The sequence below is a fragment of the Mustela nigripes genome, chromosome 4 (genome assembly GCF_022355385.1).
Source record: "Mustela nigripes isolate SB6536 chromosome 4, MUSNIG.SB6536, whole genome shotgun sequence".
In the NCBI taxonomy this organism is placed as follows: domain Eukaryota; kingdom Metazoa; phylum Chordata; class Mammalia; order Carnivora; family Mustelidae; genus Mustela; species Mustela nigripes.
In genome coordinates, this window is record NC_081560.1 from 84260957 (window position 1) to 84284684 (window position 23728).

Below are 23728 nucleotides of genomic sequence, written 5' to 3' on the forward strand. Positions count from 1 at the left end.
TGTAGGATATACCATGAAATGAGAAGACCTCCACAGAAGATAAAGTCTTAAGTATCTAAAGTAGGACTGTTTTTCCATTCTGTCTGTTCAGCCCCTCATTCTCTCACACACTTACCCTCCTGGCCAGTGACAGACTTGAGAATCACAACTATTCTGAAGTTTCTTTGGTTCCTGCCGTTCTAATGTCTAGACACTGTCAGGTTATGAAGGACATTCATCAAAAACACATAAATTCCTTGAAAGAGGGTGGTATATATTAAAGTCTGTTTAAAGACAGATAAAGAAGAACATTTGCTTTGTAGATGACTCAATAAAGAGTGATGAATTACATAATGTCCACAACAGAATTAAGGTCATATTTAGCATTCTTGAGTCAGTATGTGCGAAATTAAGGATCTTCAATATACTTAAAAATGATCTGGACTACCTCTACTAGTGATGTGCATGGAGATAAAAAAATGAAGCCACAAGAAAAACGGATTATTTTTCTCCTTCCCTACCACCCACCTTTGTGATAATTTTCCTTGGTGACTATAACATGTTTTCATTTATATCATCCACCAAAGACACAAAAACAACAGAGTGGTATAGGAGGGAATAAATTATGGTTGTATCTATATAAGATCAACCATGTAATTTTCAGGGCCCAGTGCAATATGACCCATCAGGTTACAGCTAATTACAATTCCTAAAGCAATGCAATTTTCTTTAGATTACCAATCCATTCTCGGTACTTGGCTAAGGGATTTTTTTTTAATTGGTGCAAAATAAAAACATAGAGGGGCAAGATACAGCTGACAAGTGTTTCTTGCTTTCCAGCCATGTAGTTAATACTTTCTACATGGTGCTTTCTGCCCTCGGAAACCTGAGTTTGGCTGGGCTTCCAAATTGCCAGTGATGGGCTTCCCTTCCCATTCTCCCATCTGACCATCTGCTTGTTACCAACTACAGGGTAACTAAACTGTTCAACCACAAGAGAATGACTAATGGTCCGGGGGCTGGGGGGGTGGGGAGTGCACTTTGGGAATATGTAGTACTTTAAACACCAGCTGCTCGATTTGGGGGTCTTGCAGCTCAGTTGGCTATGAATGTCAGGGAAGACGTTTTCATTTCTGGAAATCAAATTTCACAGACTTTGAGGGGGAAAACAAGTCAGCTTTTTCTTAATTTTACTGCCAGTTTTTTTAAAAATATCAAATACATGTTTTTGCCACATCTTCACCTCTTGATGACCAAGAAACACTCTTTTGAAGGACACTCTGTCACATTCCAGGAAGGGACAACATCTAACTGAATGGATGTGTCACAAGAGAACACGCTTATCCAAGATTCCTAAGAAGGAGATATAGAAATAAGGAATTAATACTCAGCTCAGGTTTCTGAAGGCAGGAGAACAGGATTCTGCACCACGGGTTAAAGTGACAGGAACCCTTGCTCTATGCTCTTCTGTGTCTGTGTGTCCAGGGTCCATCTAGAGGAGCTGGCTAAAGGCATCATATCACGGATCTCAGGGAGGGAAACAAGAATTGTGAAGGCAGGAGGGATCCCACGTTCAAAGCATTTCCTCTCTTCTTCTTCCATTGATATGATAGGTCCCTGTGTGCCACCATGAGTTTTTCACTGAGAACTGCCATTTAGTCTTGGACACTACGTGTCCTGTTCCCTAGAATGACCCTTCTTTTTCCTTATCACTTTGAGTCCACACGTGGACTCAATAATTCACACCTCTGGGATGCCTGGGTGGCTCAGTTGGTTGGACGACTGCCTTCGGCTCAGGTCATGATCCCGGAGTCCCGGGATCGAGTCCCACATCGGGCTCCCAGCTGCATGGAGAGTCTGCTTCTCCCTCTGACCTTCTCCTTGCTCATGCTCTCTCTCTTACTGTCTCTCTCTCAAATAAATAAATAAAATCTTTAAAAAAAATAAATCTTCTAAAAAAAAAAAATAATAATTCACACCTCTTCTCTACTCTTGTCTCCTGTTACCTTTACCATGGAATTGCTACTTTTGTTGTATTTTTATATGAATCTCCCCAACTAGGTTGTGAGTTTTTGAGACCAGATGCCATGTGTTGTTTTGTTTCTCTCTTCCACACTGCACCAAGGCCTGGACCTGTTAATAAGATGGTGCCCTACAGAAATGTGTATTCAATGGAGTAACTGATCCTCTTGTCCTAACCCACAGTTCTGAAACTAGTCCGTAAGTCATTGTCACAGATTATTTTAAGAAAAGCAACTGGAATCTTCCAATTGAACACACATACACACACACATACACACACACACACATGCACACACACTTCTTTTCCTATCAGGTCATAGATTTTAAACCCAGACTAACCTTCCCTGCCTCTTTAAGCTAATGACATGTTGTATAACCTTCACAAATTAATGGAATTGTGAGCCAATAAGAGTTTATGCTATTGATTGCCTTTGAAGTATTTACTTTCGTCACACTCATTTCAGAAACTTCTTGCTTGTAAGTTTGACGTGATTGATGCAGAATCCACTTTCAGTATCTAGTGCTTTCCTCCACCTCCGTCTACAATTCCACTTTGTGGATCGATGAACAAGGAGGTAATTAAATATAAATTTAAGTCATGGGTTTTCCTCCTCTGAAATATAATACATAAAAAACAACAAAGAAACATGGAGGGGGGAGGGGGGAGGCCCTTCCCTCAGATGCAGCTGAGAATTTCAAGAAGAAACCATCACCAAAAGTTTCAGGAAAAATCCAGAAGCAAGAAAAGTCATCCAGGCAACAGTCTCATCTTCTTTATGGGAATAAACCCAAGGTAAAACTCAAGAATTCATTGGTTAGCCAATGGTTGAAGGAGCCTGGATAAACCATACAAAAGTCCCAGAAGAAAAGCCAGCTGCAAAAAGAGAGGACCACTGTATCCTCTACTACTGTGACCAAAGACCCAGAGACTCCAGACCTTTTGAACAAACTTAGCATCCAATCCATTGACTGTCTCTGAACAGCCCTAAAACAACAGTGCTGTGGTTGAGTAGGGCCAAACTGTTCATCTACAGGAAAATATAAAATCAAAAATATAAAATTTTTTAATATAAAACATACATGTACCATAGTGTTTTACCCACAAAGAAATTAAAAAAAAAAAAAAAGATGACTTTCTTTTCCCATACTTTATGTGATTTGCAGTTAAAGGGGAAATTTCTAAGTCGTGGCACATTGTCTCCTTCCCAAATGTCAGTATGTTCAAAGCCACATGACATATTGCAACTTCTCCCAAATATCTGTGTATCCTTAGCACACTGTCAAGAAGACTGGTTCAAAGGCTTGATTTATGTTGCCGCCTGACAGATGATGTCTGGAAGGCATGCTGTCTAAATGGACTGTGCTCCGACAGTTACCTTAGTCATCAATTCCCAGAGAATTAACAAGTACCATTCATCCCAATAATAGAAACCAAGGTCAGGGCCTCTTCCATGCTCTGTAATTCCATTAGCAATGCACAGAAAGCACTCGGGTCATAAGTTCTGTAGACCTTATAACTGAGCAAATGGAACTGCATCTTGTTTTCAGAGAGAATCCTCTGCGAGCACACCCTTTGTCAATGATTTGTTGCACATCAACGATCAGTGTACTTACACATGTAGGGAAAATGCTGGTAAGGGAAAAGTGAAGCTGTCTTCAGCTGCCAAGAGTTTCAAGCACTGTTTTTATTAAAGTAAATGCCAATAGAAAACAATTTGAACGAAACTATGTCAGATACTTGCAATTATGGGCAGACCTTTTTAAATTGTGTACTCAGTCAAATTTTATGTAAGCCACTCAGTCATTCTAAGTTGCTACCGTAGGACTGATTTCAGTTTTCATTATTTCATTTTAGTTTTTATTATTTTAGTTTAGTTATTATTCTACCTGCCATGGTAAAGTGAAAATGGCCTTGAAACTAAGAGTTATCATCATAAGCAAATAAATCCGGTTACAATGAAACTTTCCTCTCAAAAATCTCAAGCAGCACGCTTTCCTAAGCTAAATCTTACCAGTCATTCCCTCAGTCCTCATAATTCAAATTGCTTCCAACCTGGCATAGATCAAAAAAAGGAGAGAGTAACCTGAAAGTTTGAAGCCACAGGCATAGATTTGAAATCTGGCTTTGATACTTCTTTGTTTTCTTGACAAAAAAATAAGCATGATTATTTTACTTTATAGGTACATCATACTGTTGCTATAAGATTTAAAATAAGTGCTTAGCACAGTGCCTGGAAATTAACAAATGATAACTTATTGTTTTTGTTTTTATTGTTATTGAGCTCGTAAAATGTGTATGTATGTGTGTGTGTGTGTGTGCGCGCGCACACACGTGTGTGTGTGAAATCTATGTTTTGAAACATTTGGGGTTTTTTGCCCAGTAGATTCTAAATGATCCACAGTAATGGAGGGAAGTTAGAGGCATGAATAATTCAAAATAGCAAATCATCCAAATACCAGCTGTATGTGTTTTAAAGTGTATTTTTAAATTTCATTTCAAATGCATTTCTAATGCCCAAAGAAATGACTTCAAATCACACCATGATGTGAAGTCCCAAGTAGAAGGGATCTGAGGAACTGTCCAGTTTCCCCGCCCCTCCTCTCCTCCCGCTTGCTTCCTGCCTCTCTGCTCCTCTCCCTTTCTCCTCATGCCCTGCCCGTCAAAAGACAGCAGCCACAAAGAACCAGCTTCAGGCCAAATTTCCACCTCCCACTCTCCCCTGAATGAGGGCCACTGCTGAAGTGTTGAGGATTCCCTGCTTCGAGGCAGGCCTCACTCCCCAAACACAAGTCCCGGGGGCTCATGCAGCAAGTGCTTGCATGGGGAGAAGAGACCACACGATGTCAAGAGACACGGTGTGGAGAGCAAAGCCTGTGGAATCTGACAGACTGGGATTCTAAATCGTGGTTGGACTCTGTGACCTTGGGCCAATTGCTGGTGACTGTACTTCAGTTTCTTCCACTCTAAATATGTGGGAGTCATGCCATCGGCTATCTCCCATGATTTGTTAAGGATAAAATGATATATATTTTAATGTAGTCATAATTTTGTGTGTGTGTGTGTGTGTGTGTGTAAGGCTCAAAGCAGGTAATGAGGACATCTGTATTACACTGATTTCCCTTTGAATAATAAACTCTTACTTATAAGCTGGTGTTTTCCTATAGAGATGCGCAACATCTTTTTTGGAAAACCAGAGAAAAACAAACCAGACGCTTGCCCTCATCTGACATCTGTAGATAATCTCCCAAACACACCTCTCTTTCCCAGATAAAGCTGTTTTCCTGTGGTGATTCTTAGGAGACACTGTTGTGTCATAAGTGAAGCATTTCTTTAGTTTTAGTGATAGGATGGGTTTACCACACGTGGAAGTATTCAAGCTGCTACCTACACAGAAGCACTCGCACATATCAATAGTGATATCAGAGCCATTAAAATATAATAGTAATAAAAAGAATGAAGGAAAAGTGAAAGCTTGCAGATCAGTTCTTATACCAGGCACTGTCCTAGTCACTTTACGTGGGACAACTCAGTTGAGTCGCAAAGCCATCCTGTGAAGTCAGTGGTATTATTATCCCAATTTTCCTGTTGAAAAACGAATCAGGGAGATCCAGTAACTTTCCAAGGATCACATGAGAGAGAACAATAGATATGTTGGAAACCAGGGAGACATGTATTCATGGTTCAGGGGAGTACCGTACTGGAAGGGGACAAAAACGGGAACGAATTGTTCACTCTCGTTTTGGCAGAAGACCAAGCAATTTGCAATAACTTATTTTTTTTTTAAGATTTTATTTCTTTATTTGACAGAGAGAGGGGCAGCTAGAGAGAGAACACAAGTGGGGGGAGTGGGAGAGGGAGAGGCAGACCTCCCAATGAGCAGGGAGCCTGATGCAGGGATCGAACCAAGGACCCTCGAGCCCGAGCCAAAGGCAAACGCTTAATGACTGAGCCACCCAGATGCCCCACAATACCTTATTTTTTTTAATAAGTAAATGAATGTGTTCTTATTACATTTCTGCTTGAGAAGTACCTTGTCCCGAGAGCTTAAGATGATCTTTAGTATGCTTTAAGTAAGATGTTCTTAATTAGAGCCATCAGTGTCTGTGGTAAATAAAAAGGTGTTTGAGCTTCCAACACGACGCATTGACTTCAGAATCACGGACTCAGCCAGTGTTTTCTTATGTGGTCTATAACTTTTCACAGTGGAAATATGATCAAGGCCCTGGGTCATTAACTCACTGATTGTCCTTCCTTGCCGTGGTTATTAGCGGATGTTCTGCCTTTTTGCTGTACCACGGACGTAAGATTGAGAGTTCAGGGAACAGACATTCCTAGAGCATAACAAATCGTGAGTGTCTCTGCCACTTTCCGCAGATAGATGGGGACCTGACGTCCACGGGGAGAGCAACAACACAGAGTCACACTGACAGGCGATTTCCTAGCTTGGAATCCCTGTCTAAAAGGGAGAAAGGAAAAGGAGTGGGATTCTAGATTGTAACCTCCTTGGGGCAGGGGAGCGGTTAAAGGGACTCTGTGTGCCATCGCTATCTGACTCCAGAAATAGGTATCCTCATAGGCGCTCCCACATTTACAGTGGATAGAAGTCAGCCTGCTAAAGAATCTTTATCCTCTTGTACCTGGCTGCCCCTACAGAAATAAATAAATTAATTAATTAAATAACATAACTTTTCATTGTTTTAAAGAGACATATGCCCTCTTTGATCAATACAGTGCACATTTTCTTATTTTAATATCTAAAAAAAATTATATAGCCTCTTACAGTCCACGGAGTATCCTTGTTTAATCAGAAGAGTCGGATCCTTCCTCCCTCTTTCCCTTCTGCCCTCCCTTCTTTCTTTCTTCCTCTCTCTTTCTCTCTCATTCTCATTCTCATTCTCTCTTCCCCTAAAACAAACGTGTGTCATAATGGCATTTTTCTTTCTTCCTTCCCTCCCTCTTTCTCTTTCCCTAAAACGAAAGCATGTTGTAATGACATCTTAGTTTTGATGAAATATATTATGCATCAGATAGTAGCAAGATCTCAACACTACTTAATCGATTAAATCAGAAGAGGTAAGATTTGAAAATTGCATCAGCCTTGAAACTGAAACTTAGTAACTGATGGGAGACTGAGCATAACGTCTTCATCCACAACATCCCACATTAATATAGATATCTTTCCTTCCCTGTTTTCTCCTGTCAATAAAATGGAAAAGGGTAAAAATTAAATTCTTAGCATTTATTGTACCTTTCTGAAACTGTGGATTATGGTCTCTATGGTATGAGCTCACAGCAATTTATGCCTGTGGTTCTCGATGTTTTGCATGTAGTGGAATGTCTTGAGGATCTATCTAAAAATTCATGAGCCTGCTGCCTGGACATTCTGATGGACAAGGCTGGGGTCTGGCCCAACAGGCTGTATTTTTAATTTTCGAGTAATTGTGATGCTCGGAAGCGTGAGAACCCTGGATCCCTGTGTTTGGAATCGGCCCCTCGCTGCACAGGACCTGATTTTAGAAGTGCTGATCTCAGGGGTGTGCACAGAACTGCCTTTAATAAGCATGATTATGATTTCCAGAGGCAAATGTACCGATGGAAGGAAGACTTCTGACATCGCGTTGTTTCCTGTGGGGCTGGGATGCAAAGATAGAACATGGGTTGGGAACACCCCTGATGCCTGATTGTGTTGCGGATTGTTCTAGCTGTGCCCCATAAAATCGGACGCATCATCGATGGGAGTCCCGCAGATCGTTGTGCAAAACTGAAGGTGGGAGACCGGATCTTGGCAGTGAACGGCCAGTCCATCATCAACATGCCTCACGCAGACATCGTGAAGCTCATCAAGGACGCGGGTCTCAGCGTCACCCTCCGCATCATTCCTCAGGAGGGTGAGTGCCTGAGCCTGGGCCCGAGGGTCCAAAGTTGATTCTCATTGCCACGTTTGCACAAATTCACACACCCATGCACCCCAGATCCTGTTTTCTCCGTACCAGTTTCATTCAGAGATCAAGCTGTGTGACGTTATAGATAACGAGTGGGAATCCTAAAACCCTGGATTATTCAATCTGCCCCTGTGGTCCCGGGAGTACTCTTTTTATGGTGATATGAAGCCAGAACCCATTCAACAGAGATGATCGAGTTACAACTCTGAAAAAGAAAAAAAAAGTATTTGTGTTTACAGTGAAGCTCCGGAGGATTCTTCAAAGTCAGATTGATTCTGAAAAGCTGGAGGAAGTTTTGTGGTATAAAGAGAGCTCATTTAGAAAAATGGTGCGTCTGCTAAGAATTTTAAATTCCCCACTTAGTCTTTTGAATTTCTCTGTATAAGGACGCCCCCCTGAGGCCTGAAGAGTAGTGAGCATCACAACTCACAGCCTTGAGGGCCACGGGGATCTAAGTGCCTATTCACCATAAAGTCCCCATTTCCAGACACAGCAATTTCATTACTGGTTTGTAGCTGCTGACTCATTAATGACGTTGGAGAACGCAGTCCCTGGAGATCACCGGTAGGGGGGTCGCAGCATCCCACATGGAGAGGGATGGGTTTGCTCCCCCTGGTCCCCTCTAATTTACTCCGTCTCCTGATTCCCTCTTGGGGCTATTGGACATTGAGGCCTCAGGCAGTCACTGGACTTGCAGTATAAAACATTGGCTCTCTCCTGAGATGTTTTGCCCCCTGGGGAATGTTCAGCAAGGTTCGAAGACATTTTTGATGGTCACTATAGGGATAGGGATACTACTGGCATCTGGTAGGTAGAGGGTGAGGACACTGCTAATCACCCCATAGGGCACAGGACAGCCCTCACAGCAAAGCATTAATAACTGGCCCCAAATGTCAACAGTGCTGAGGTTGAGAAACCCTTCAGGGGGAGAAGAAATTTTAAAATTTGGGCTGTCAGAGAAGGAGAAGAGTGGCTTGTAAAGGAATAGATCACGTCCCTTTCATCAGCCAACCAAATAAAAAGAACAGAAAAGAAAATGACCATGGTGTTTTTAACCTATTATTTGCAGACACCATTACGTGTAAAACAGTCAATGGAAATTAACTCTAAGCAAGATTGCTCACTAAAAAGCTGGCTCACATTTCCATTTTCCCCAGGCTGAAATATGTCTGTTCTGTTTCTATCACGTCATTTATACAGATAATTTCAGTTGAACGTGTGAGGCTATTAGAGGAAAATCCAAGAAGCTGTTTTAGCAAAGAACAACTTCATGAACATTCTTCTGTCTGATGCTCTTTTTTTCTTTCTCAAGAACCAGGGAGTTCAGGGAGTTATTAAACAATAAGACTAACAAGGACCTAGAGAGAACATTGTGAAAAGCATTTATTTCTGTTATATTAAGTTCCTTATCCAAACTTTAGAATACCAGTAGGACTTGTCATTACAACCCAAAAGTAGTGGCTTGAATGTTTTCTGTCTGTGGGCAACACTGGAAAAATAGAATATGTTCTAGAGCTCACTCCTATGGATTATATTTTCATTGTTTTAATTGCTTTTTTTTTTATTGGAAACTTTCCTCCTGACAAAATGACAAGAGACTCTGTTTCTAACCTTGCTTAGCAACACTTATAACTAATGACATAACACTAATTCTGGGAATGGTATTGGAACTTGATTGGATAATTGATAAGTTTAACCTGTCGTCTTAAAGTCTAATGGAAACTTAAATAACCAAGCCTTGAGTCTCTGAGGAGGCCCTTTATCAGATGCCAACTGATTGCATTTGCCACTTTGGTTCCCCTTGGCAGAGCTCAACAGCCCAGCCTCGGCGCCCAGCTCAGAGAAGCAGAGCCCGATGGCCCAGCAGAGTCCACTGGCCCAGCCAAGCCCGGCCACCCCCAACAGTCCTGTTGCCCAACCAGCTCCTCCTCAGCCACTTCAGCTGCAAGGACACGAAAATAGGTAAAGTTTCCCGTGGCTTTTCTGACTCGGAGAGGTGAGGGAGGTGGGGAGGAGGAGCGTCTGGGACAGGACAGAATGAGACACAGGCAGAAGAGAACTTTTCATAAAGTAGAAATCGCTGTGTGCTCCTCGCTGTGATTTTGAGATGGTGTGTGTGTGTGTCACAAGTGTGATTTTATTAGCAACTACAAGTGTTTGTTCTTCACATTAAGAGAACCTTTCCTGAAGAAGTGATGAGCAGTTATAGATCCGGAGGCGCTAACAAAGTTGGAAAGCACACTGAAGAGAGTCTAGAGTAAAGAAAACAGACAAAGGCCCTTTGGCAGGAAGGAGCATGCAACCTTGAAAGGGGTGGAAATAAGGTAGTGAAGAAAGAGGCCGGGAGCGTGGTTTGAGATGAAGCCAGTGGGAGTGGTAGGGGCCCCTCTACAGGGTCTTATGAGCATGTTAAAGATTTCGGTCTTAAGGGTAGTGAGAAGTCATTGGAATGGGTTTTATGCTGAAGACAGACATCCGTGGATTTGCTTTCCAAGGCCTCTCAGTTGGCCAACTGGAGAACTGACTAGAGACCGGTCACGGTGGATGTATGTTACTCAGCAGTTAGAAGTGGCCGCCAATGTCCTGGGGTCAATGACGGTGGTGGCTCAGAGAGTAATGGTGGTGTGGAGAGGGGTACATGTGGAAAGACTTGTAAACATTAATAAACGTCAGCATTTTTTTACTGCACATTGCCTTAGAGCCTCCTACCATGATCTAATGAGGTTCTTCCATTCCAGATCAAAAACTCATGTAAATAAGGCACTTTGATCTTCTAGAAGAAAAGGATGCCCTATAAGAACAGCATTGTCTTCTTATTGCAACTTGACTCACGTGTGTCAGGGAGGCTGGGTTAGTTGAGCTGTTAAAGAAAGAGATAAAGACACATTCCCATGCTGTGTCCTCTCTCTCAGAGGATAAAAACAGAACAATCTATAGGAATGTCTCTGTGTACAAAACCCTCGCCAGTCTTTTCCATAATTCTAATGTTTTCTGAACATCTGCTTCCCAGCTTCTGCCTCCCATGTTGGTGAAGATGAAGTGAGACCCAATTTCCAAGTCCCAGAACTCTGTGGGTTTATCACTTACAAGGCTGCAAAGCAAATATTTTCTCTCTGCCACAGGTGCTATTTCCAGAAAGCCCTGCTCTCCTCAGAGCTCTCCCATTTGCTTTCACGGAAAAGGAACTATCTGTTGTCCTCAGCTGGCAATGAGTTTAATCTATTCCAGGGAAGAAAAAAGACTAAAGACCATAAAGCAAATGATAGGGAGGTAAGAATTTGACCACCCGTAAGAGGAGTGAGTCCTCAGTAATAAGCCACTGATGTGTCCCCTATTTCAATGGATCACACAGGCTTTCCCCAGATCCCCCTTCAGACTCAGGAAGAAGTGGCTGAGTGAACACAGTCTTTGAGCCCAATTCAGAGTGTTCTGATGGCTCTCCCACTGTCTGTGAACCTCCCAGCCACACTTCCATCTCACTTTTCCAGAGTCAGACTCCCCTGGACGTTGGCTTCTTACTTCTGGCTTAGAGGTGGGTAATCTCATCCCTGTCATGTTACGGGGTCAGTGGAGGAATAACATCTGGACTAGGTCATGGTCATTCCCCAACTTCTACTACCTCACAGGTGGGACTTGTCATCCCTTAGCAGAGAAGCAGGGGTCTTTGGAATATTTTTTTGGCCTGACTACAGAATAAAACATTTCCTAATCCTGGGATTAACAGATGGACCTGATTCAAATTTTTATAAATCAACAGTGAATTTTCCTGGAGTTCTTAGCTGTTGTTGCTTCACTAATATTATTAGCCTGGAAAGTGCCGACTCCTAGAGGGACCTCTCGGCACTCTGGTTTCCTGCCTTCACTGTGGATGGTTAGCCCGTGGCTCATTTACATATGAATGAAGAGATTAATCATCTTACAGATCCTAGATGGTCTGTGTACCAGGAACTCTCTGCCTTTCTCTGGATCAGGCTAGAGATGTCTTCAAGATAGCTTGTACGCTAAGCAGCCTGGATGTGTCTCCTATTAGTTCATTTGTATTAGAGGTGCCCACCTAGCTCCATGTCACATCCAGCCTGGTTCCCCAGGAAAGTCCGAGAAAATTAAATGGCAGTCTGCTTGCAAAGCTTATTCTATGATTAGGATGATTGAATATTTTAATCCCGTTTTGTTTACTCTCAGCTTGGCTTCCAAGGGACACCCTGCACATCTCTCCTTATTTATCTGTCCCTTAAAATCCTTTCGGTGTATGCTCAGGGAACAAAATAGTTTTAATATGGACATGAGCAAAACAGTAGTCAAGGAGAAGCGTTTGTTGAAAACAGCAAAGAGCCAATGTATAAATCTAAATAGCAGAGTTCACCATCCCCAGCTAGGATAATTAATATTTGACTGCGAAAATAATGAATACTGTTATGCTGAAAATAAATAAAAAATAAATTAAAAAAATTAAAAAAAATATTTGACTGCGTTTTAAACAGCGAGGTCAATGGAAGAACATTGTAAATTGACTTCTTTCACAGACTTTAAACCCTAGATGCTTAAGGCTGGAAGGAATTCTTAAAAGGCCCATATGAGGCAAAATCCCACAAGATCCCCAATCACGGGCAATGTTACCTGGTTCTGGAACTTGCTCGTACCATCAAATTCTGTTAAAATTTGCTACTAGAAATCTGGTTTTATTATCTCTAAAATCTCTTTAATAATGGAATTAATAACTACAAAGAGTAAAGGAATTTTAAAGAGGCCGTATTTTTTTCTTAATCATTTTGAGTTTTCCTGAAAATGCAGTTTTTTATACATTCAAAGCAACATAATTTTTGCCCAAGCCAGGATATCATTAACTTAGAAGTCAACAACACGCATAAAAAATTAAGCGTGTTTTCCTTATAAAGACTCCTCAATGTGCAATTCAACGTAAAATCCTGACACTCGGCACTGGGGTCAAATGCGTGTTTGAGCACCAGAAGGCAGGGGTAGGTGACAGCTTTTGCATCTTAACAGCTCCTATCCTAGGCTGCTGCGTAATCTTTGGGGAGCCTACATTTCCCCCTCTTTTGCTACACCTCGTGACACATCTGGTGGGAAAGGGAGCATGTAACAGATACGGCACGCCCCTGGCACACGAATTATGAAAATAAAGTGACTCAAAACATTGTGATGTCTAATCTACCAAATAGTTTTTTAGGAAGGCATTGACGCATGCCCACAAATGCAGACCAGTTGGGTTCTTTTGCTTAACTCCTGCATTTGTGCGGTTAGGCATTGTATTCAAAGCATGTTTAAAGAATCCCGTTCTCAGCATGCACACTTCCAATCTGTGAGTGCACTGGACACCTTGCTGAGCTACAAAGCAAAGCCCAAACTGTGTAGTCCCCAAGAGGAATGTGTCCCATCTGCAGGGATAAGTTATAAACAGGACCTGCTCAAAGTGTTGATTGAAAACCTCCTCCAAAAACCCCAAGTAAATACATCTATGGCTCTACATTCTTAGTGTGTCCTCACCAAATATTTGATTGCAGTAATGGCAATTGTTCAGGGGAGTGATATTTAAAAATAGTAATAATCAGCATCAGTGAGACCGTAAACCAGTGTAAAAAAAAAAAAATCTGGGTTTTAAAGATAAAAATTCTACTGGTTTAGATCCTGTTTTCTCAACACATTTGAGTTTTTCCTTGGTCCTGAATATTATCTCAATTCCTCAAACCCTTTATATTAATTTTTGATAAAATTGTCATTAGATTGAATGTGTTCTTTTTAATCTTCCTGGATTACTGAGTAGCTCATTATGGACTGTGGCTGTGACAGTAGACAGTGAATTACAGAATTAAGTGGCCTTTATACTATGGTGATAACTTTTCAGGTTACATTATTAATGATCCCATAATGGTAAGCATTAACTCTGTTAGTCTCCTTTTGGGAACCCCTTCAGTTTAGAGCAGTTTGGATTCACAAAACAACACTAAACAACTAACTCTGGTTTCTGTACTTATTTTATGAGTACAGAAGCCCCAACTCCCCCTCCTTAATCTACAGGTTTGCTTCCCATGGTCTCAGGTACCTGAAGTCAAGGACCGTCAGGAAGCAGATGATCCTCCTTCTGACTGATTGTCAGAAGGTCAGTAATAGCCTAGCCTAAGGCTACACAATGTACTCAGAGTGCATAGGTCACACCCCTCACTTCATCTCATCACCCAAGCATTTTGTCATTTCACATCATCACAAGAAGGGTGAGTACAGGACAGTAAGATACTCTGAAAGAGAGAGACCACTCTCGCATAACTTTCATACAGTATATTACTGTAATTGTTCTGTGTTATTACTAGTTACTGCTGATAATCTCTCACTGTGCCTAATTTATAAATTAAACTTTATCATAGGTGTGTACATATAGGAAAAAGCATAGTATATACAGGGTTCAGTACTCTATGCATTTCAGACAGCCCTGAGGTGTTGGCATGTAACTGCCACAGATGGGGAGGGGCTGCTGTGAGGAAATATCTGGAAACGAGAAAGAGACAAATGTTGGACACAAACACCTTTGCCTTCCCTTTCATCCCTTTCATCTTACCGCCGTGGTAGTATCTGATAATAGCACCTGATACTGATCTGGTAGTTATAGCCTAATATTTAAACTCTATGTAATATGTTCCTACTCTTAGGAATGACCCAGTGACTTGCTGCTTGACTTGTAGCTGGTGATTAGAGTTTGCTCTCAGTCTTTTAACCTCTGTAAGATAGTCAAAAGGACCCAACCTAGCAAGTTAAAATAGCCCTTCATTATATATTCATGGAATATTTAGATCTAAGATCACTTTAGTTGTGCTTTCATGAAGTGATGAATGTGTGTGGGAGAGGGAGAGTTGGATAGAGTTGATTCACTGGTGTTGAGACACACTGGGAGTCTGAGATACAGTTCCGTGTTTAGCTCCTAGCTTTGCTACAGTTGTACAAGGTTTTAAGTAGCCAGAGTCAAAGAGGGCTGTCCCTAACTCCTTTTCCACACAGCCCTGGTTGAGCCATCATCATGTTTACCTTGATTTCTTATTTCTTGATTTCATTTGTCAAAGATTTTAAAATAGTACTTCTCATCAGTAACTTTCTCAGGATCCTGAACCCGCAAAAGGACCACCAAGAGGGGTGGCCCACCCATGCCTAGAAGTCATGTGGTCCTTGTAATCCCCTCAGAATCCTGAGTTATCCGAGCAAATCCCATTTCCATCATTTAGTTACAGGTCAGAAGTAAAAGCAAGGCAAGATGTGAAACCAGACATCCGACAGCCTCCATTTACGGACTACAGGCAGCCGCCACTGGACTACAGGCAGCCACCGGGAGGGGACTACCAGCAACCCCCACCCTCGGACTACAGGCAGCCTCCCCTGCTGGACTACAGGCAGCACTCCCCTGACACCAGGCAGTACCCTCTGGCGGACTACAGGCAGCCCCAGGTACCTCAGAGACCCTGTCACATTTCAGTTTCTAATGAACAAACCTGTAATGCACACACACACACACACACACACCCCTCTGATATTTATTAATGGTGCTCAACATCAGTGAATGAGAAAACCCAAAGGAGAGGTAATATCACTCAGGCCTGTGTGCAGTCATTACATTTGCCAAGTATATGGATGAATACCAGAGTAAACATGCTCTATAGTAGGTAGTTTTGTTTTGTTTTGTTTTGCTTTTTAAGATTTTATTTATTTGAGAGAGACAGACAGAGACAGGGAGAAAGCACAAGAGAGAGGAGAGGGAGAAGCCGGCTCCCTGCTGGACAGGGAGCCCAATCTGAGACTCGATCCCAGGATTCTGGGATCATGACCCAAGCCAAGGCAGATGCTCAACCGACTGAGCCACCCAGGCGCCCCTACAGTAGTTTTCTTAATGGCCGAGTCACCTGCATTAAGACCTTCTTGAATCTTTGGAATTTCATCTTGCCTTTTCCTAGATGGTGATGTCAGGGTACTTTTTCTCACAATATCACATCATTGGAGAGATGAACTCTAAGAGAGAAGGAGAACAGAGAGACTGACCACAGAAGCTTCTCTGATATTAAACAACTATTTATTCCATTTTTCTGCCCAAATCTAAAGGATTTTGATTATTTCACTGTGGACATGGAGAAAGGAGCCAAAGGATTTGGATTCAGCATTCGTGGAGGAAGAGAATACAAAATGGATTTGTACGTGTTGAGACTGGCAGACGACGGGCCTGCGATAAGGAACGGGAGGATGAGGGTGAGAACAGTCTCCTTTTTATAGAACCACTTAATTCTGAAAGAAGAACCCACTGTAGTGTCAGAGTGCCAAAGTGGACAGTTCAGCAAACAGGTCTGGCGTAGGGTTTGCCCTCTTTCCATTGCGTGACTCAGTTTTCTAAAAGTCTCATCTAACGTTAAGAATTATACTATTTCTCATTTTCTTGCATGTAGCTTTCCAATTGGCAAATCTCACTGTAATGTTTTAAAGATACAGTTTCTCTGAAGAGCAAACTAAAGACAATGTACAGAGCAACATAAGAAATAGTTTGAAATCAAAACACGGATCCATAATTTTTCCTTTAATTTGATGATACTTTGTTTTCATTTGAGAGTAAATCTTTTGAAATTTTGTTTTGTTTTGTTTTATGCTTTCTTTTCTTCAAGTTTATTAATCAAATGGCTCTTTGTTTCTTTGGAAGGATTTTTCTTGAGTTGACTGGTCTTTCGGCTTTGATACTGGAAAAAACGGGACTCGGCTTCTTGGACACATATTGTCCTTAAAAATGGTGACATTTTCCAAGTAGAGTGCAAGCTGAGGTGGATTTTTTTTAATGTATAGGATTTTGAGGCATCTGATGGGTAATTGACTCCTACATATATATGTATATATGTATGTATACATATATATCTATATGTATATAGAGAGGTATATATATAAAGGTATAAAACAAAATGAGGAGAATATAGATTATTAGTGTCTCTCTCTGCCTCTCTACGAAATGGCCATTAGTAAGCACATAATAAAGGTTAGCCATGATAAACAAAATCTAGAATTCATTCTTGCCCTCCCTCTTTGTCCTTTAAATCAATACAGAAAAGCTGTGGTTCTTGGCTTCTGGAACCTCAGATTCTTGGGCTGAGCTTTACCAGCCACTTGCTCCCAAATAACTAAATGAATCCGTTATTCCTACCACCATGTCTACCATTTCTGTGATTTTCACCCCGTGTCAGTGAGTTATCCATAATACAAAGTGGGAAGAATATAAATCATGTCAGTTTTTCTCCCAGTTTTCTCACAATTCTTGACAACTGGGAAGTATCCCAGCTGGAATTCAAACCCAGGCAAGGGCTAACTCGAGAGCCTGAGAGCCTCTGCCCTGCACCTCCCCTTAACCCATCTATAGAGGGTTCTAGGTTAGGCGACCTGGCTTCCCTAAACACAGAAGGTCACTTTCTTAACATGATGCAAAGCCAACTCACAAGGGATTAAATAAACCAGAATCTTCGTGGTGCAGGTAAAAACCACACAGCACAAAGGCCATGAGCGAAGTGACTGGACCCCTAGGAGACAGGATAGCCCATCTACCCTGCAGTGGACTTCAGACGTGGCCTGTGTGGGTTCCAAACAGTGACCACATTTTTAAACAAATGATCTAAATGACTGCTAATATATACAGTACTCCCAAGGCATAGAAGCCTAAATATAGAAGTATTCTTCTGTTAAAAGAATATTCTTTCTTGGAGAATTCAAGCCCGAGCAGTCGTTCTCTGCTGGGTCCCTGGCATCAGCATCACCTGGGAACATGTCAGACATGCAAATCCTGAGCCCCACCGCAGACCTACAGAATCAGAAACTCTAGGAGTGGGGTTAGCACTGTTTGATTCACCCTCTGGTAAATCTGATGCAAGGTGAAGTTTGAGAACTTCTAACTGAGCCCGAGGGAAGCTGACTTGACAAGGTAGGACAAAGATAGGATGTGTGTGGCTCAGGCTTTGTTAATTCCCCCCAGGTCTTGTCAAAGGAGATTTCCATCCTGTTCCAGCAGTTTAACTGAGATTTCTAAACCCATGTAAACACAGATTTAGAATTCTGTAGGCAGGTGCTCAATTTTATGAAAGATGCTTTTTCTTCTGGCAAGTGATAAAAATGAGTCCTCTACCTGGGTTTCAATAAATGGTGTTTTAACTTCTTTTCACAGATTATAAAAATAAGCAGTATTTTATAATTTTACATGCCAGTTTTATGGGGCAACCTATTCTTCTGTGTACAAGCTATCTAAAAGGAATTTTATGGCTGGTTTGAGATAATATGGACTAGTTTATTTGGGACTATTATATATGTACATAGATATATATTTCCAGCACTTAATTCTCAAAGAAAAGGAACCACTTGGGAGTCACAGAAATCCCATGGATAAAATTTTACTGGTTGATTTTATCTCCAATCTTTAAATTAAGGCTGGGAACTTAGCAGAGATGAATGGAAGACTTTTTTTCTGCTCTTTATGGGTTATATTTAATACTCAGATGTTGGCAGGGGTTTGTTTCTCACTCAGGAACCAGTAAAGAATTTGTCCAGGGTGACTGACTTCCTGTCAGGGAAAAGGACAATGTCACCACGTAAGTTCAAAAGTGTCCATATTAGCTACTGTCAGAATTAGGTAACTACTTTATATCTGCATGGTTGTTCTTCATCATAGCACATAATTAAATCAGATCTTGTTTTAATGTTTATTATCAAATTTTAATCATTTAAGCTAGTGTTTTGTACCTTCATCTGTGCTTACCAGGAATTGGCAATAACCTGTGATTCACAGATGTGTTTCAATTATTTTGGCAAGGACCAGGACCGATAAATATTTGCATGACTCTGATTTGATTACTTTAGACTAATGCACAAACTGGATAATAAGGTTTCCAATTTGGAAATTTTACCAATAAAATGAATCAGGGACCCATTTTTCATCATACTGTAAGATTCACCCTTGATACCTCTGGGGCCCAGACACACACAGATCTTAATTATCCCTGCAGGTGATGCTTACAAGGCAGCCCTTTACTCCATGGATATTATGACTTGGTTGTAAAGTTCCAAGACTCCTGAGAAAAATAGGTGGACAAGAGATTCATGGGCTATCATTAAAAATAAGCTCAAGATGCAGAGAAGCTAGCACCAGGTCCTTCCCAGCCTTTAAAACACGAAGGCACATTTCTCCATGTTAATGGGATCCCTTCACCTTCAGTCCTAATCCATCATTACTTCTCCGTGCAAACTAAACACACACCCACTTAATGATCAAAGAAATGTGGGGAAAAGATTGTATATTCCCCCCTTTCTCATGATCGGAAAAAGCCAGATAATGATCTGATCATAGCTGGATACCTTAGATGAAACACAGCATAACAGAACTACTCACATCAGAATTACTGTGAGAGAGCTGGATGATTCTGAAAAAAACATTTCCTGTAACAACTAATGAATTACCAGGCTCGTGGGTCAGGGATATAAATTATAGCTCTTTTGAACACTTAGTTATTGCACCAGACATTAGCCCCTGAACCTGGGACTTTTTCTGGGTCTTTTACGATATCCCTCATTGTAGGACAGTGGTGGCATTTAGTAGTACAAGAAAGCCAGGTGCCCTGGTGCCAGGGGAGGTGGGGAGCATGGGTGTGAGGATATCCTACTCACACTGGGGGTTTGAAGAAACTGTGGCACAGATACATATTTTTAAAGCATGTCTGGGACACCTGGGATGCTCAGTCAGTTGAGTGTCTGACTCTTGATTTCGGCTTGGGTCATGATCTCAGGGTCATGAGATCAAGGCCTGTGTTGGGCTCCATGCTGGACATGGAAACTGCTTAGGATTTGGTCTCCCTCTCCTTCTCCCTCTGCCTCTCCCTGCTCTGTGTGCACAAGTGTCGTCTCTCTTTCTTAAAAAAAAAAAAAATTGAGCAGACAAAACATAATCTGGAAATGCAGAAAATACAGGGAATAGAAAACAGAAATATAACCCTCATGTCTGATTGCTTTTCTTCAGTCACTCAGGAAGGCTAATGTCATAAAAACACAAAGGACATTCAGTTTTTAAGCAAAAGTGTAAGAACTTATTAGAAACAATTAATGGATATGTTTTAAAAAGGAGAATGTTTTCCAGTTTGTAAAATAGTCTAATAAAGTTGAGAGGGATACAATTTTGTACTGATGAATAAATCTCTGGTACAAAGCTCTTAGGGACACAGTGTAATTAAAAAGTGAAAATAAGAAACACAGGCAAGGAATAATGAATATACAAAATAATTTACTGGTGAAGCAGGGGATCTTAAGAAATCAAGAGACATTTGGAAGTAAGGATAGGAGTCATGTAAATAGTCTGACCGTCAAGGTAAAAAAGACTCTGAAAGGAGACCAAGTTTGGTCTTGAAAAGGTAAAGTATTTTCCTGTTTCCGTATAACATAATATATTCTCCATTTCCATAAAGCATACTTTCTATTATAAAAAAGAGCATCATTTTTTAGCTTCATCACCTTAGCAGCTGTGTAACAATTGTATATACCTTTTTAGCATCAAATAGGCTTATTTATAAAATGGCTTATCTTCTTGAAATTCATATGCACAAGTCTGCCTGCAGTGGGCCTCAGGGTCACCTAAAAAATCTTGGTAGACTGAACAAGTGCAAAAAAGATATTGCTTATCCATCTTTTTTTTTTTTTTTGGCTTTCATTTAAATTCCAGTTAGTTAACATGCAGTATATATTAGTTTCAGGTATACAATTTAGTGATTCAATATTAACATTTAATATCCAGGGCTCATCACAACTCCTTAATCCCCATCACCTATTTCCCCCATCCCCCACCCCTACCCCCACCTCTGGTGACCATCACTTTGTTCTCCATAGTCAAGAATCTGTTTCTTGGTTTGCTGCTCTTTTTCCCCCTACGATCATTTGCTTTTGTTTCTTAAACTCCACATATGAATGAATTCACATGGTATTTGTCTTTCTCTGACTGACTTGCTTAACATAACACACCCCATCTGTGTCATTACAATTTGCAAGACTTCGTTCTTTTTGATGCCTGAGTAATATTCCCTTATACATATGTGCACCCCATTTTCTTTATCTGTTCATCAGTCGATGAGCATTTGGACTCTTTCCATAGTTTGGCTATTGTTGATAATGCTGCCGTAAATATCCGGGTACATGTATCCCTTCAAATCTCTATTTTTGTGTCCTTTGGATAAATACCTATTAGTGTAATTGCTGGATCATATGGCAGTTCTGTTTTTGAAGGTGTGAACACTAGCAATGATTCAAGCACCCACAAACCCTAGCCCTGCTTAAAAAACAGAATATGATCAATCTCCCATGTCTCAACTTCCCCACACACTCCAGCCCCCAGAGAACCACCACTCTAAACAAACATTCATCATTCCTTCCAGTTTTACTACAAATGTGTGTATCTCTCAACTGTATTATTTATTTAGTTTTGCACACTTGGGGAACTTTATATAAATGAATCCCATTGTACATGTCCTTCTCTGTAGTTTGCTTTTTATACTCTATACTCGTAATGCATTCACTTATTTTCACTACTGCAAATCATTCCATTGTATGAATACGCTATAGTCGATATTAGTTATCCGTGGAGATTTAAGATTTTCCATGTCAGTGGACATTTGAGTTGAGCTTTTCATAACTAACACAGTCCTTATACGTATTTCCTGCTGCACATATGCAAGAATTTTTCTAGCTAGCCGATATACCGAGGTGGGCACACATTTAACTAAATAACACAGAATTATTTTCCTAAGTGTTGATACAAATTTATACACTTATGAACAGTGTAAAAGAGTTTCCCCTACTGTATATCCTCATAAAACTTCTATATCAGCTTCTAATAGGTAGGTAGAAAATGACACATCATTTAGGTTTAAATTTGCATCTCTTGATTAAATATGGTGTTCATCATCTTTTCTTATGTTCATCCAGCATTTGTGTTTTCTTGTAAACAAAAATGCCTATTCACACATTTTCCCTATTTTCTCTTGAATTGTTTCTTCTTTTCATATTGATTTGAGAGGTTTCCATAGATTCTTGGTGATAGTTTTTCATCAATTGCTATGTTGCAAATATCTTACTCCAGTTTTTGACTTTAGTTTCACTTTATTTCTGAGGCGCTTTGGTAAAAACAAAGCCTTAATTTTAGTGTAATTGATTTTTCCTTCATAGTTCCCACTTTCTGTGTTGTCTTTGAAAAAATTGTTCCCTCATTCATATTCCTAAAGATTTCCTGTATCTTTTTCTTAAAGTTCTATAGTTTTGCTTTTCATTTCTGAATCTTTAGTCACCTAGAATTGATTTCTCTGTGTAGTATAAGGAAGAAACCCAGTTTTGGTTTTTCTATATGGAGAACCACCTGCCACAGCATCATTGGTTGACTGCCCCTCATTTTACCCCAGTCTACAGTGATAGCCCTATAATGAGTAAAATTTCTATGTGCAAAGGTCTGTTTATAGATTATTTACACTGTTTTGCTTTTCTATTTGTCTATGCCTACATCAACATTCTACTTATCTATTTTTTAGTAAGACTTGATTTTTGATAGGAAAACTATCCATACACTCATCCCTGGACACACATCTTAATTTTTCAGGAGCATCTGGATGTTCTTGAATCTTTGCCCTTCAATATAAATTTTTAGAATTTGCTTGTCCTAGTAGGATTTGTATTAGAATTGTTTGGAATCTATAAAAAATATGGGAAAACGCTATAATATTTATAATCTTTATAATATTGAATCTTTCTGTCCATGAACATATATGATCCATTTATTTAGGTTTTCCATAAACTGCTCAAAGATTATGGGCTTTTCCCCATTACATACCTGCAAATATTTTGCTAGACTGACTCTAGGCACTTTGTTTTATTTTTGCTCTTATTATAATATCTTTATTTATTTTTTTAAAGATTGTGTTTATTTATTTGACACAGAGAGAGAGACAGTGAGGGAGGGAACACAAACAGGGGGAGTGGGAGAGGGAGACACAGGCTTCCTGAGGAGCAGGGAGCCTGATGCAAGGCTCGATTCCAGGACCCCAGGATCATGACTCGACCTGAAGGCAGATGCTCTTCTGCCTTCAGAAGAGGGGTGACTGAGCCACCCAGGCACCCCTATTTATTTTTATTTTTGTTTGTTTTTAGAGTGAGAGAAAACCTGCGTGCATGAGCGTGGGGGAGGGGCAGAAGGAGAGAGAATCCTAAGCAGGCTCTGTGCTCAGCACCAAGCCCAGTGTGGGCTCAGTCTCACACTCAGATCATGATCTGAGCTGAAATCAAGAGTCAATTGTTCAACTGAGCCACCCTGATATATAGTATTCTTAATGTAATATTAAGATAAACTGTCACCAGTGAAAAGAAAGAGAATTGATTTTTGCATGTTGATCAATTGTATCATGCAAAATTACTAAACTTTTTTATTAATTCAAGTAATTTATCTGTAGCTACCTCTAGATTTTCTACATAGGTAAACACATTTTCGGCAAATAATGAGAGTTCTGGGTCTTTTAAGTTCTTCCATTTTTTTTCTTATTTTACTGCACATATTTAACTTCCAATGTGACTCTAAATAGAAGTGGTCAAAGCAAGCACTCTTGTTCTGTTTCTAGTCTTAACATTTCATCACGAAACATAATGTTTAACGAGTTTATGTAGGTAACCTTTATCAGGTTAAGAATGTTCCCTTCTCTTACCAGTTTGTTAGACATTGTTAGGAATTGATGTTGAATTTTATGTACCA

At 40.5% G+C, this 23728-nt stretch overlaps 1 protein-coding gene across 4 annotated transcripts in view; it reads left to right on the plus strand.

Moving 5' to 3' along the window:
* MAGI2 (membrane associated guanylate kinase, WW and PDZ domain containing 2) overlaps positions 1-23728 on the plus strand; it is a 1345167-nt gene that overhangs the window by 1209999 nt on the left and 111440 nt on the right. For all 4 annotated transcript variants that reach the window (XM_059396960.1, XM_059396961.1, XM_059396962.1 and 1 more), the window contains 4 exons: positions 7705-7890; positions 9753-9906; positions 15174-15393; positions 16042-16185. In XM_059396960.1, the coding sequence (XP_059252943.1) occupies positions 7705-7890; positions 9753-9906; positions 15174-15393; positions 16042-16185 (704 nt within the window). The remainder of the gene's footprint in view (positions 1-7704; positions 7891-9752; positions 9907-15173; positions 15394-16041; positions 16186-23728) is intronic.